The 14899-nt window shown below is 53.4% G+C and overlaps 1 protein-coding gene across 1 annotated transcript in view; it reads left to right on the plus strand.

The window, feature by feature from the left end:
- TENT4B (terminal nucleotidyltransferase 4B) overlaps positions 1 to 14899 on the plus strand; it is a 34197-nt gene that overhangs the window by 13043 nt on the left and 6255 nt on the right. Inside the window, exons 2-8 of the mRNA XM_054570319.1 lie at positions 6162 to 6285; positions 7837 to 7883; positions 9298 to 9418; positions 10503 to 10610; positions 12031 to 12159; positions 12821 to 13034; positions 14684 to 14810. Coding sequence (XP_054426294.1) covers positions 6162 to 6285; positions 7837 to 7883; positions 9298 to 9418; positions 10503 to 10610; positions 12031 to 12159; positions 12821 to 13034; positions 14684 to 14810 — 870 coding nt within the window. The remainder of the gene's footprint in view (positions 1 to 6161; positions 6286 to 7836; positions 7884 to 9297; positions 9419 to 10502; positions 10611 to 12030; positions 12160 to 12820; positions 13035 to 14683; positions 14811 to 14899) is intronic.

Consider the following 14899-nt stretch of genomic DNA (forward strand, 5'->3'; position numbering starts at 1 on the left):
AATACAAAGGAGCGTGGTTGCTGGATCGTACGGTCTGAGTACGTTTATTTTGTAAGAAACTGCTGACCTGCCACCCAGAGTGGCGGCGCCACGTGGCGCCCCCCCCCCCAGGGGGCGCTGTTGCCCCGCGCCCTCGCTGGCGCTTGGTGTCTGTGCTCTGGGCTTTGGCTGTTCTGATAGGCGTGCAGTGGTATCTTGTTTTCATTTGCGATTTCCTAATGACCTATGATGCCAGGTATCTTTTCATATGCTTATTTGCCATCTGGAGTGGTCTTTTGGGTTTTGTTTTTGTTTTTGAAGTGTCTGTTTAAATCTTGCCTATTTTTTAATTGGGTTGTTTTCTTGTTGAGTTTTAAGAGTTTTTATATAATTTGTATATCAGTCCTTTATTAGATTGTGTATTTTGCAGTGTGTGGCTTGGCTTGTCACTCTCCTGCTAGTCAGGTATTTTTCTAATCTCAAAGTAAAAAAGCCTTTGAAAGAGGCAGGAAAGGGAGACTTAAGAGCCAAGATTAGAGATTGACGGTCTGTTGACAGAGCAGGACCGCACGCCTGTTGTGGTTGTACTGTTGCATCTTGTTTAAATTATCTTCTGAAAATCGTGTCAGAGTTTTTAAAAATTTTATTTATCTTTAGAAGAGGGAAAGGAGGGAGAAAGACATCAGTATATGGTCATCTCTTGTGCGCCCCCTACTGGAGACCTGACCTGCAACGCAGGCTGTATCTTGATGGGGAATTGAACCGGTGACCCTTTGGTTCACAGGCTGGCACTCAATCCACTGAGCCACACCAGCCAGTGCTTCTGTCAGCATTTTGAAATAAAAATTTACCTACAAGTCTAGATACCTGGCTTATCTTGAGAAGCGGGGAGCGTTGGCAGTGCCGGGCTCACATTCCCGTGTGGCTGCAGCCGGCAGCATGAAGGGGCAGCCTCTTTTGGCAGGTGAGCATGGCCTTTCCCAGCACCGCCTGCCCCTCCGCTGCCGGCAGCACCTGGGCCCTGCAGGTGCGTGTTACAGGTACACCCCTGTCCCTGAGCTGTTCCTCTTCGGTGGGGATTCACAGGTGTAAGTCCATGAGAATAAAGAATTTGTTCACAATGAGGAAAACTTCACAAAATGGAAAGGCTGACAGGAAGAGAACTTGTCTCTATGGCAAAAAGTTAATAGCCATAATATATAAAGAATGCTAATGAGCCAATAAGAAAACAAAACTAATACAACCCAAAAAGTAAGGATAAAAAATTAATTTGCAGTCGCTGTCAGCTTCACGGTGGCTGGGACCAAGTCTGTCTTGCTCAGTGGAGCATCTCAGCTCAGTGCCCGGCTCAGTGCCTCACACTTTGTGGGTGTTTAGTAAATATTTGTTACTAATAATCAATGATTGGCGCTGTTTCCCGGGGGCTTACTCTGTGCTCTGTAAGCAGCAGGCCCTTTCCAAGTTCCTTTTCATCCCTGCAGAAACCCTCAAAGGAAGGTGCCCTCCTTGTTGCCACGGGGCGCACGGCTGCAGAGGTGAAGCAGCCGCCCGGTGGTCGCGGGAGGCGCTGCCGCCGAGGGTGGAGCCCAGCCCACGCTGTCAGGCTGCCGTGTGCATCCCATCCTCTGGCTTATTACTGAGATGAGTTGGAAAAGGTAGGGTGCTAGTGTCCAGCAAACACGGAGAAAATTCCAACCTCATTAAGGATCAGAGAATAAAAATGAAAAGCCGTCTGTCGCTGTGGGGGCTGGAGAAGGACCCTCGCGCTTTCCTGGCAGAGACTGCATCAGCAGCCGCCTGGCGCGGGGTGTTTGGGGACATTCTCTGAAAGTCTTAGCGGCCTGTACACCTTTGCACCCAGGGATGAATTTATTCTAGGAGAAAAGGAGCATTGATTACAGATTTCTGTGCAAAGACCGCGTTATAAAATTAAGTAGTAAAAAATGGCAAGCAACCTAAATGCCCAGCAGTCCGGGATTGGTAGGATAAATTTTGGCACATTCGTACACTAGAATAATGTACGGTCATTAAAGATTCATCGTTTCGGTATCAAACAGCACGCATGGTGACGGAGATGCAGCCGCTGTGTTTCCCACGGGCTGGGAGGGGGCCTGTGAGGGAAGCCGTGGGCAGCAGGCGGCCGCGAGGGTGTCTGGCCCGGTGGCCACCAGCTGTCTGCTGCTGCCTAGGGGCTGGGGCTCTTGGCGATTTTTATGTATATTTTTTCCTGCGGGCTTCCCAAACAGCTGTAAATTTCCATACATCTTTCACAGTTTATTTTGTGCTTATTGTTAATTTTGAAAGAATATATGACCTCATAAAGTCAAGTAGGTTTGTTTATATAATGTTTTTGGCATGTGTATAAGTGAATTCTCTGTGAGTCTGTTTGTCTTTGTGTTTTTCACTGAAGCTTAAAAAAATTCCCTAAATGGCCCTGGCTGGTGTGGTTTAGTGGATTGAGCACCAGCCTGAGAACCAAAACGCTGCCAGTTCGATTCCTAGTGCAGGACACATGCCTGGGGTTGCAGGCCAGGTCCCCAGAAGGGGGCATGTGAGGGGCATATGATGCTTCTCTCTCTCTCTTCCTCCCTCCCTCCCCTTCTCTAAAAAAAAATAAATAAATCTTTTTAAAAAAATGGATCCTTTTAAAAAAAAATTCCCTAAACAATACCAGCATTTACCCAAGAAATCGTAACAGCACAAGTAAACTGTGCAAGCTGCTCCCCAGGCCAGCATTGCTTCCAGCTGCGGCGTCCAAGGTGGCTGTCCGTAATTAGCTCACAGATTTTTAAAGGCATGCCAGCTCACCTTCTTTGATGTGAATAATTTGTTAAGCAAATCATCACTAACGCGTTTGGGATATCCAGATTTTCATGCGGAGGGTCCTTGAAAGCAAGGTGCCCTGTGTGGGTGCTGTGCCCCTTTTACCAACATTGAAGGCCGGGGAAGACATTCAGGTGCTTGTGTATTTACAGAGCAGCATCTGTTCTCAAACACCAGCCTCTCCACGGAAGGTAAATAACAAATCCATGGAATGTAAGTAACCGATAGAGTTTTGGCATTAAAAGTGTATGGGTTAAACACATCCACATTTTGTTGTTATAGTTAAGAAATAACAAACTCCTGCCCTGGCTGGGTAGCTCAGGAGGCTGGAGTGTTGTCCCCTATGCACCAGGGTTGCGGGTTCGATCCCCAGTCTAGGCACATGCAGGAATCAACCAATGAATTCGTGAATGGGTAGAGCAACAAATCGATGTTTCTCTCCCCCGCTTCCCTTCTTCCTCCCTCTCTAAAATCAATTTTTTAAAAAGAATATAACGAACTTCTGTGAATAACTCTTCTCATTGGCATTTGAACCTCTTTAGATAAGGAAGGATTTAGCCCCGTTTGTTTTTTTTTCACTCAGCAAATATTTTAGGACCTCTCCCTCTTGGGGAATAAGTTTATTAACTAAGCTTTTATCTCAAGATATTTGGTCTTAGTCAGGGAATACTATCAATTATTCTTTGAGCTTCCCAGTTGTTTCCAAATTTGGTTAGGTCTGCTCAGAGCGGTGGGGGAGTTCTGCGATTTTCCTGGAAGGGGAGAGAATTAATGACAGGAGTTAGATAAAGCAACCCGTAGGTAGAGGTTTCTTTCCTCTCCTCTCTTCCTTTACCTTGGAATTGCTTAGCAGTGGTGGCGGGGCTGGGGGAACCAAGTTAGAAGCCCCCGGGGGGAGGAAGTCAGCTGGTTCCATTCTTTCTGCTTAGCAGCACGGGGGGAGGGGCCGAAGAAATCCAATGAAAATCCACCCCTCTGAAGCACTGGCCTAGTAAAACCCTGGCCCGGAAACCGAGGGTGCCAGGCAATGGCCTTCAGAAGGGTCGCTCCAGTTTCGAGGCAGGCAGGTCGAAACGCTGCTCGAAAGGAGAAAAAGATGAGAATTGCCCCACGTAGGACTCATTCTTGGCGCCCTCACCTCCTGGTCTGAGCCACGGCGGGCTTGGCGCAAGTTCTGTGACCGTGAACACCTGCGGAGCTCACAGGAAGGGAGAAAAAGATGAGAATTGCCCCACGTAGGACTCATTCTTGGCACCTTCCCCCGCTGGTCTCCGCCAAGGCAGGCTTGGTGCAAGTTCTGTGACCAGGAACACCCGCGGAGCTCCCGGGAGCCAGAGAGGCAGGCTCCCTTTCCTCTTAAATAATGCCGCACTGTCGTCCATATTTTCTCTCTCCCTTGTTGTTTTTTGTTTCTTATTTTTTTAAGATTTTATTTATTTATTTTTGGAGAGGGAGAAGGGCGGGAGAAAGGGAGAGAAACATCAGTGTGTGGTTGGTTCTCGAGTGCCCCCTACTGGGGACCTGGCCTGAAACCCAAACATGTGCCCTGACTGGGACTCGAACTGGCAATGCTTTTGGTTCACAGGCCGGTGCTCAATCCACTGAACCATACCAGCCAGGGCTCTCCCTTGTTTTTATTTTTTTTAAATCTTCGGATACAGTGAGAATTTGGGGGTGTGCGTTTCTTTTTCTTACCATTGCCATAGAAAGTTAAACACATTGTATGGACTTTAAAATATAAAGGTAATAGGGTATTCTGTTCTGGAAATATCTGTACACCTTGGTTTGGGAAAAAGTCCATGCTCATTGTGGCTGCTGCCCCCTTACGGCCGAGTCTCTGTGCACAGGGAGACATGTTTCTGAGCAACCAATGGCCGTCCTTCAGACGAACTCAGAAGAACATCTGTTGTTCTCAGGCCATGTTGCACCTTTCTGGTTCTGTCATTTGACCCACAATGTGGGGGCCCGTCTCCTTGGGTCCTGGTACCGAGCTCACGTTAAGGCACACAGCCCCCTCCTGGCCATGCGGACATGGGTGCGGGGAGGCGTGGGCCCTGGGCTGGGGCCCCCGGGCCTGCGCACATGGGGCTGAGCCCCGGAGAGGCGAGTCTGAGCCCCGGAGAGGGAGTCTGCGGCCACCCGCTCGGCAGGAGGCGGGACAGGACTGGGACGGACAGCCCCGGGGGAGGGCCGGAGCTGTACCAGGAGTGACAGGCGCTCCGGCACAGGGCCTGCCTGGGCCAGGGTCCCGGCAGCGACACGGTGGGTGCGTGGTGTGCCGTGCCAGAAGGCGCCGGGCGGGCCCTTGGTGAGAGTGCGGCGGGGACCCTGGCAGGCACAGATGGCACCTCGGAGGCTGTCGCCTTGTCCTCCCGAAGGAAGCGGGACCAGAGCCCTAGGGTGGGGCAGGTCTGATCTGGAGGTGGGATTTTTGCGGGGGGTCAGGGGGAGGTTCCTGAATGGTGGGTGGAGGGACTGGGTTTTAGAAACCCGTTAGCGCCAGAGGATGAGGAAGGATGAACCCAGGAGACGCTGAAGTTTCCATTTGGGCCACAGTAACTGGGGGAGGGAACAGGCGGTGGAGCGACATGGAGTTGCGTTTGGACCTACTGAGCCTAGGCAGGGCTGCCTAGATGGCAGCAGGACACACAGCAGCACTGGGGGCGGGGGGTGGCATGTGTCAGTTTCTTTGTGACAGGGAACTCTGGGGCCTCCCGACTCAGTCACTCCCTGTGCACTGGGCTCCCCGCCGGGCTGGCATCGCTACCTGTCTCAGCAGGCAGGGCAGGTCCCTGCGCCTCGGGACCTGTTACCATCGGGAAAAGCCCAGCTCCCTGCTTGTCTTTCCAGGCTGCTCTCGCCAGCACCTCCCGGCCTCTGGAAGCCCAGCTCCATAGCAGCCTTGCTGTTCAGGGCCTAGCTGTGGTCACAGGCTGGCCGGTCATCGGAGTCACTAGCAGACGTGACGGAAGACGTGCCTGGCTCCTGTGCAGAGGGCTACAGAGGAGGGAGAAGGCCCGGCCCCCGCATCTGGGTCTGCCCGCTCGGGCCCCTGGAGCAGAGTGCAAGGCAGGGCCGGGCCACAGGCCCAGGGGGCAGACGCTGGCAGAGCCATTAGCCCTCCGCCAAGACCCCTGGGCTTCCATATATTTTTGAATTATTTTGGCATTTTTGATGCAGCTCTCTGCGCTCCCGTTTGATCTGGGCATGAATGGTGGCATTAAAATTAGGGTAGGCATTTACGGCTGTCAAGTCACCCGCTGAGTTGTAAGAGTTCATTAGATGAGATCATCTAAGATAGTCACTTTGCATGCATCGGCCCTGCGGATGTTCACGCTCCTGTTTTTTTCTCCCCCCAGTCTGCATGAAGAAATCAGCGACTTCTACGAGTACATGTCCCCGCGGCCGGAGGAGGAGAAGATGCGGATGGAGGTGGTGAGCAGGATTGAGAGCGTGATCAAGGAGCTCTGGCCCAGCGCGGACGTGAGTGCCCGCCGGGGCGCCGGGTGGGCGCTGTGTGTCGGGTCTCGTTCTGAGTTCCCCGGGCGGCTGTCGGTGCCTCTGCCGAGCGATGGCCTAATGACGTTTTGAAGGCCGACAGTGTTCTCCAGCCCTTAGAATTGGGCTTCCGAATCGCTGGCACCAAGTGGGCGCCTCACTTAGGACTGTACTGCTCCGCAGTGCTGGTGGGCTTGGCGTGGGCGGGCCAGGAGCCATGCCTCCTCGCGCAGGTGCAGGGGCGTGTCCGGGTGATTGTGTTCCGGCCTGATGGGGACGACGTCGGGGCGCTGTTTCCAGCAGCTGAAGAGGTCGGGTGGGAAGGGCTCCTCCTGTCCCCTGAGGTTCATTTTCCTAGACAGAGGCAGCGTCTGCTCCATGCACACCCAACCCCCGCCCCGCCCCGCCAAGGTTGCCCCTTTGTCTTTGTGGTCCTTGTTCCTACACTGAGTCAGCGCTGCACTTTTTTGGGCTCCCTTGAGGACTTGTAGAGTTTTGTGCTTTCGAAGAAGTAATCTGTTAGAATCCCCTACTGTGTGTTATGTAACTGTTCTTTAGACTCTGTCCTGGGGTGGCGAAGGGGCAGCCGGGGAATTTTTTTTGGGGGTGGGGTCCAGTTGACAAAACAGAGATGCTTCATGTGAGACCCTGTAGGCGAAGGGAAGCGGGGAGGACTCAATACTTGCCTGAGCAGCTGCCACGTGCCACGTTGCTTCTCCCATTGATCTACGTCAGTGGCTCTCAGCCGGGGGGGTATCTGCCCCCCAGGAGGCATTTGGCATTGTGGGCTGGAGACGCTTCTCATGATCATGACTGGTGAGGTGCCCCTGGCAGATGCAGGGCACAGGCCAAGGGTGTCGCTGAACATCCACAGGGCACAGGCCAGCCCCCTGCAACTGAGAACAGCCTGCCCCAAAGGCCAGTGGTGCCGAAGGGAGAGACCCTGATCGCAGCCCCTCCTTCTCCTGAGGCGGTGGCTCTGTCCCTGTCGTTTGACAGACAGGAAGCCTATGCCGGGGCCCGGGGCCCGGGACCTGGGGCCAACTGTCCTCCGAGGTGGCGCTGTTTTTCACCCTCACCCTTTGCTGCAGTCACTCACACAGGCACTCCGGCCCGAGTCTGCCACCGCGCTGCCACTGTGTCCTGGCCTTGTGCCACCGCACGACATCCTCACAGCCACCGTTCTCTGTGGTGTCATCATGCCGGCCTGCACGGGAACGCTCGTCCTGGGGGAGGGGGGGCCCTCTGACCCCGAGTGGGGAACCTGTGGCGTGACTCCTGCTCGCAGACCACGCAGCAAGGGCTTGTGATTGCAAGGGAACGCTAGTGACCTGAGTGTTCCTTTGGAAAGTTTTCTTTTTTCGCCTGCCTGTTTGATGTTCGAACCTAATAGGTTTAACTGCCTTCTGAGTGCCCAGGGGGTGGAAAACTGCTCCTGCAGTACTCAGCAGGGCCAGGAGAGGGCAGCAGAAGCCGGCACTTCGCGGCACGGTGGCAGCTCAGCTGAAAACAATAAAATAATTGTTTCTGTTTCAGGTCCAGATATTTGGGAGTTTCAAAACTGGCCTGTATTTACCTACTAGGTTAGTATATTAATGAAGCTCTCAAGAGCTTGTGCGTTTTTCTAGAGCATATTTATTTCGGCTGTTGAATGTGTAAGTGTAGAAAGAAACAGTTTTGAAACACAGGTTTCCGGGCTGCATTTCACCTGAACTGTCTTGACGTAGAGGATCACTTCAGCCAGCTCATGGGACAGCACAGGTGTTGTGTCCTCTCAGGTGGGTAGACAGGGTGCGCGGCGGTGGCTCCAGTTAGCGGCTGTCACCATGCCCCACCCTGCGGACTGCTGGGCTCATCCCTTAACCCGCCAGCCTACAGGCCCACAGCAGGGATGCTCGGGCAAGACAGTGCTTGTGGCGCAGGCCATGCGGCTCCAGGGCCAGGCCTCCTGGCGCGGGGAACCCACCGTCCGTCGCCCACTGTGGCGCACCAGGCCCCGGACGGCTGGCACAGCTGCCCCTGCGGTCGGTCGGCCTTGGTCTGCTCAGGCCTGTGCAGCTCGGCGCCTCACGGCAGGGCCAGCGCGGCCTGGCCCTCGGCCCGGGCGGGGGGCCCTTTGGGGCGGGAATGAGGATTCAGGTGGTGTGGCCTTGAAGGGAAAACCTTCCATCGTGGTTCATGTTTTGTTTTTATTGTGGTAAGAACACTCAACATGAGATTTGCTCTCTTAACAAACTTTGAAGGGCCAGGTGCGATACGTAGGTGTCCCTCCTGCTGTTTGACTGGACCTTGCTGTGACGCCTTCCCCACACTTACAAGTGTTGCAGTGGGCGGACCCCGGCAGCTCCCGCTCTCCCAGTGCCGGCCTAGGCCTGGGAAGGCCAGAGAAGAGCCAACTCGGAGCTCATTAATATTTTTCCTTATTTAGGTTCTGAACTTGAGCAAAACCCTGAGCCACTCTTCCTAAAAAATTTAATTGAACTTTATGAGAAGTCGGTGCAACCCCATAGTTCAGATTGGAACAGGGCGCAGAGGCGGTCACGGGGGCCTGGACCGCCGTGTCCCCAGCCGCGCCCTCGGAGGGGCCGCGGTGCAGTCCTCGCGTTCCTCCTGCACGCGCCGCCCATGTGGAAGGAAGCATGTGCGGCTGGGCTTTCTGTTTTACACAGTGGTGGCCTCACCCACCTGAGTGACGGGGCTTCTCAGCCCCCGAGCCCTTGGTGAACAGGAACCGGTGGCTGGTGCTTTGTGAGGTCCTCCTCCCTGCACAGCTGCTGTTTCCTGAGGCCGGCGTGTGTGAAATGACTAAGTGGAGGCGCTGGTACTGTGCTGGCCCCCCGCTTCAGCCCTTTGACAGTCACCAGCGACACCCTGGGGCTCCGGGGGCGGGGGCGGGTTTCAGGCCCGCGTGTGCTGTGTGCAAGCACGGGTCTGGGTTGAAGCAAGTGCGCTTCCTTGCCGCTTCAAACCCCCTGTGGGCGTGTGTTCTGTGTCCAGTGACATCGACCTGGTGGTGTTTGGGAAGTGGGAGAACCTCCCCCTCTGGACCCTGGAAGAGGCTCTTCGGAAACACAAAGTCGCAGATGAGGACTCCGTGAAGGTCCTAGACAAAGCCACTGTGAGTTCTCCCCCATTTTCTCCTCCGGGCTCTGGTTCCTCGTGCGCGAGGCTTAGGAAGCTGACGTCCAGCCTGGGTGAGCAGGAAGCAGACAGGCCGGGCCCGCGCAGGTGTTTCTGTCAGAAAGACCCCGCATGGCTGTGCCGGGCGGAGGCAGGTGCGGATGCCTGGGCCACGCGCAGGGCGCAGGGGTGCTGCGCCCGCCCCTCCCAGCGCAGCCCCAACACGGCGTCTGCAACTCAGGTCGCCTCAGCCAGGCCTGGCTGTAACGGCACTGGGAATGGCCACGGGAGGGCTTTGTGGAAGCTTAAGATACATCTACTTAAGAGTTTGGGTTTTTGCATACTTTGTTTTCCTGAAGCAAAACAGCTGGCATTGTTCTTATAAAAACTCGCTGAGCCAGGTCCCCGTGGGGGGCGTGTGGGAAGCAACCACGCACTGATGTTCCTCTCCTTCTCTTTCTCCCTCTCTTTTCCTCTCTCTAAAAATAAATCTTTAAAAAAAAAAAAAAAAAGGCAACCCCACTGATTTGGAACCTGGCTCCGCGCAGCCTGTACCCCCGCGCCTCCTACGCTGTGCACATTGCATCTCCCTCCTGACGTCTCACGTAGACCATCCTGTCGTTTCTCACGTGGGGATAATTCCTGCGTTTTATCCTCTCTCCTGGGTCATGTTTTGAGCTCTTTGCAAAACTGACCCATGACGCCAGTGAGTTGTGTGCGAGACTTAGAATCTAGCCATTTTCTTACTAGAAACTGTTCAGTGAAGTGCTTGACACTCATAATTGATGTTACATTGAGTAGGAAGCTGTTTTCCAAAGTACATAATAATGTCAAGAAAGGCTTCTGTCACTCGTCTCAAAATTCTCAGCCAAAAGATAATGATGAATGAAATAGGTTGTAGGAGGTAAAATGCCAACCATGCAAAGGGACATTTCTAGAAGGCAGAGTGGCCGTGGTACGCAGTGTCCAGAATATCATGTCCCGTGAGAAGGTCAAGACCTCAAGTCTGGTGACCTTCCCTGCCCTGATTCTGTCACGTGGTTTCGTTCCAGTATTTTAATTCTACCTTTCTACCCTTCTAGGTACCTATTATTAAACTAACAGACTCTTTTACTGAAGTGAAAGTTGATATCAGCTTTAATGTGCAGAATGGCGTGAGAGCAGCGGACCTCATCAAAGATTTTACCAAGGTCAGGGTCACAGCGTGTGTTCAGCGCGGCTGTTGGAAGCGGGCGTTGGCTCTGAGGTTCTGTTCTGACTCCACTGAACTGTTTGTCCGTGCGTGTAGCTGGCAGATGCTTCTCTTCTATGCTCTGGTTTTACTGTCCTTAAATTCGCTTGTAACAATTAGTGCCTTTCATGTGACCTCAGGTGAGAGTGCAAGGGTGCGAAAGCTCGTGAAGAACCTCTCTGCTCTTAGGGAGACACGGCTGAAGTCGTGGGTGGGGTGGGACCCAGTCTGCTCGCAGTCTCCTGGCGGCCGCATCGGAACCGGTCGGGGAGGGGTGCCTCTCCTGGACGTTAGTCCCCAGGTCACCTGGGAGGTGCCCCCTGCAGGCTTCCGGACTCTGCCCGTAGGGGCTCCGGTCTGCTGCTGGGTCTCTTTTCCCCCAGGGCAGGGGAGGGCTCGTCAATGGGGAGGGGGAAGTGGCCACCTGGTACCTCTGTGGCTCAGATTGGCTTTCTATCATTAGCCCTGTTTTTTCTTGTTTATTCTCCTCTTGAAATTTAACAAAAGGAATAAATAGCTCCCTGTATGCACAATATATTACACTTTTTTAAACTTAATATTTTAGAGGTTTTCTTCACATCAGCACAGACATGTTTCTTTCATTTACAGCTACTATTTCTGACTTTGACCATAATGTTTAAAAACGATTATTCCTCCATACTTTGGTTGCCTCTCATGCTCATTTACTTTGACATGATTTGCAAAAGAACATGCTTTCCTTCCTTATGGAAGCATGCGTGTTCCTAGTAAGTGTCAGGAAGAAGCTGGACATCCCTAGTAACTCCCGCACCTCTAGGTCATGGCTGCGAAGGCTTGTCTCTAGAAGCTAGTGCCTGCCTCATCCCCGTCCGTGTCCCCAGCCTTGGGCCCGGTCCCCGTGGGCCAGTTCAGGTGGGCTCACGTGCTCTGTGAAGCAGGGAAGGTTCCAGTCACCTGCCCCCATGGAAGCCAGCAGGTGGGGCTGCTCCTGGCCGGGCAGAGCCATCTCCATGACGCGCCGACAAAGTGATGCCTTCCCATCCCACTGGCTGCGCGCTCTGCGAGGGGAGACTTTGTCCCGCCCCATTTTGTTACCTGCTCACAGCGAGCACCTCAGGGCGACGGCCAGAAGCAAGCATCATCAAGACGGGGCCGCTCGTGTTTCCGTCCGGTCGCAAGTGCTGCGGAGCCTCTTCGCACCCGCACACTTCTGCATTCCCGTAGCGTGCTTTTTGGTAGCTGGCTCTTAAAATGGAAAATTAAGCATCTCCACGAAAGTTTGCAGTGTATAGACCAGTTTATGCCTAGAAACCTGTATACTGTTGAAACCTGTATGCTGTTAATGCTTGGAGCGAGTCCTCATGTAGGGGTTCACTAAAAACTCATTTCTTCTTTTTCAGAAATATCCTGTGCTGCCGTACTTGGTGCTAGTGTTGAAACAGTTCTTGCTGCAGAGGGACCTGAATGAAGTGTTCACAGGCGGCATTGGCTCTTATAGCCTCTTCCTCATGGCGGTCAGTTTCCTCCAGGTGCGTCGTGGCCCCGACGTGCTGTGGGCGCTGCACGTGCGGTGTGAGCGGGGGCTCATTTCAGGAAAATTCAGGTCAAACCTCTTCATTGCAACGTTTCCGTTGGTTACTTAGGACTTTTTAAACTGGGTATCTTTTTGTAATTTAGCAGGTAAATATGTAAAAATCCCTAGGAAAGGATATTTATTTTTTTGTTTTTAATCCCTATCTTTTAGTATTTTTGAGACTTTTCTCTGCAAGTTTTAACATGCAATGGTATATCATGGTTTCCATAAGTGTAAATAGTGTAGAAATGCCCAAAATAGGAACGTCTCCTAAGCAGCTGGCCCCGTGAGTCCCGCTGGAGGAGACCTGCTCTGTGGGCGGGAGGCACGAGACCGCCCTCTGCAGTCCTGGGCGCGTCACGTGGCTCAGAGCGGCCACCTGCCTGGCTCTGCTCGGGAGTCAGTGGCGTCCTGCCGGGCCAGCGCTGCCCCGGGCGGCCTCCTGAGTTGTCCCGGCTGCCTCCGTGCTGTGTGGCAGGAGCACGGCCTCGTGACCCGCCGACCGCTCTGCTCCGAGTGTCGCCGTGTTGCTAGACGCCAGGATGTCATTTATGATCCCACCTCGCTAAGTCGGAGAATACCCAACATAATTTCTTTTTTTCTTCTTCTGGTTTTAGTTGCACCCCAGGGAAGATGCTTGCATCCCCAATACAAACTATGGTGTTCTCTTAATAGAGTTTTTTGAATTATATGGACGGCACTTCAATTATTTAAAGACTGGCATCCGGATAAAGGACGGTGGTTCATACGTGGCCAAAGACGAAGTACAGAAAAATATGCTGGACGGCTACCGGCCATCGATGCTTTATATTGAAGATCCTTTACAACCAGGTATTGAAATTAGGTAAATGTGTGGACGTTGTCAGTCACCATGTTGTTCTTGGAACTTTCTTTAGATAAGAAATTAAGGACCAGCTTCTCATTGTGGTCGTTCTTCCTTTCATCAAACTATTTCATAAGCAAAGATACAAAAATAAATGTACACCCCAGAAAAACACACTGTGGACTTTCAGATGAGTCAGGGGTGGAACCCACTAGGTTTTTTTTATTTTTTATTTTAAATTTTATTAACTCTTGGAGAGGGGAAGGGAGGAAGAAAGAGAGAGAGAAACATCCATGTGTGGTCGCCTCTCGCATGCACCCTGCTGGGGACCTGGCTTGCAACCCAGGCCTGTGCCCCGACTGGAATTGGACCGGTGACCCTTTGGTTTGCAGACCGGCGCTCAGTCTACTTGAGCCGCGCCAGCCGGAGCTCTGCACGACTCGCACAGGCAAAGAACGGGTGTGAGCCGTTGGGTGGGTGTCCACACATCTCCAGCTTGACAGCCTTTCCTTCTTTCTTGTGTCATCATGGCCAATTCCAACCTGCTGTCAGCCAGGGATTTTTTTATTATTATTATTGTTACCGAATTTATGAAATTACATAGGTTTCAGGGGCACAGTTCTACAACACATCATCTGTACATTGCACTGTGTGTTCACCACCCCAAGTCAAGTCTCCGTCCGTCGCTGTCTGTCTCCCTTTACCGGCCTCTGTCTCCCCCACCTTCCCCTCTGGTCGTCACCGTGCTGTTGCCTGTGGCTGTGAGGGTTTCTCCAGCCACGGCTCTACTGCGAGGATTCCGAAGTCCTCAGAGGCAGCCCCACGGTAACGTAGCTCAGACTCGCGAGCGCAGAGTTCACAGAGACAGTCGATTTCCTTTCCGAGTCTCCCCCTCTAATTGTGCACGGCCCCCCTGTGCCTTTCCGGCCTCACGGTGGCTTGGAAGTGCGCAGAAGAGGAGCCCCTCCCCTGCTGTCATGGCGTTGTGCCGGCTTGCTCATCTCCTGGTTGCTCTGGGCAGTCACATCTTTCCTGACGGAATCATAGAACACTCCGATTCTGCATTATTGGGCCTCAGTGGAAACGTTTTTAGTCATTTGCTTTAACTTTGCATTAGTCAATGCATTTTAAATAAAGTCAGGGCATTAGCTTTGAAAATAAGGCGGAAGAGGGTGTGGAGGAGCGGCCCGGGAGCCTTTTGTGGCTTAGGAACGTTAACCGTAGGGTGCACTTGGTCGCCGAGACGTTCGCTGGGAGCCCCCTCCACGAGGAGGACACGGAGCTGTCCCCACGGGGCGGTCCTTGCCCTCTAGAAGCTCCTGCTGTCGGGCGGGAGGTGGTCACAGAGCCAGTGGAAACATAAACTGGGTGTCTCCAGTTCACTGTGGTCTCACTCTTAGGACAGAACGGCAGGGACTCTCGTCTGCAGGACAGCCCCTGGGAGGCCAGAGGACGATAGGTGACCTGTACCCCATCACAGCTTCTCGCTTTGTGGTACACGCGCTCAGCGCCCGGGGCGGCGTGGGGTCCCCGAGCCCGAGCGCCACTCCAGTGGGACCGCCGTGCACTGCCCACGCGTCCGGAAGAGGGCCCGTGGGCGTGCAGTCACCGTGAGCAGCGGGCACACCTCCCTCTGACGCGCGCGCTCCGTCTGCAGGTAACGACGTGGGGAGGAGCTCCTACGGGGCCATGCAGGTGAAGCAGGCCTTCGACTACGCCTACGTGGTCCTGAGTCACGCTGTGTCGCCCATAGCCAAGTATTACCCCAACAACGAGACCGAGAGGTAACAGCTTCACTCAGATCAGCCCAGTGTGTCAGAGTTGGCTGTGGCTTCTTACCTTCCAAGTAATGTACCTGCCTCTTTTTTTTTTA

Source organism: Pteronotus mesoamericanus, unplaced genomic scaffold (assembly GCF_021234165.1).
Source record: "Pteronotus mesoamericanus isolate MK-2021 breed Mesoamerican mustached bat unplaced genomic scaffold, CSHL_Meso_final contig_202, whole genome shotgun sequence".
NCBI classification, from domain to species: domain Eukaryota; kingdom Metazoa; phylum Chordata; class Mammalia; order Chiroptera; family Mormoopidae; genus Pteronotus; species Pteronotus mesoamericanus.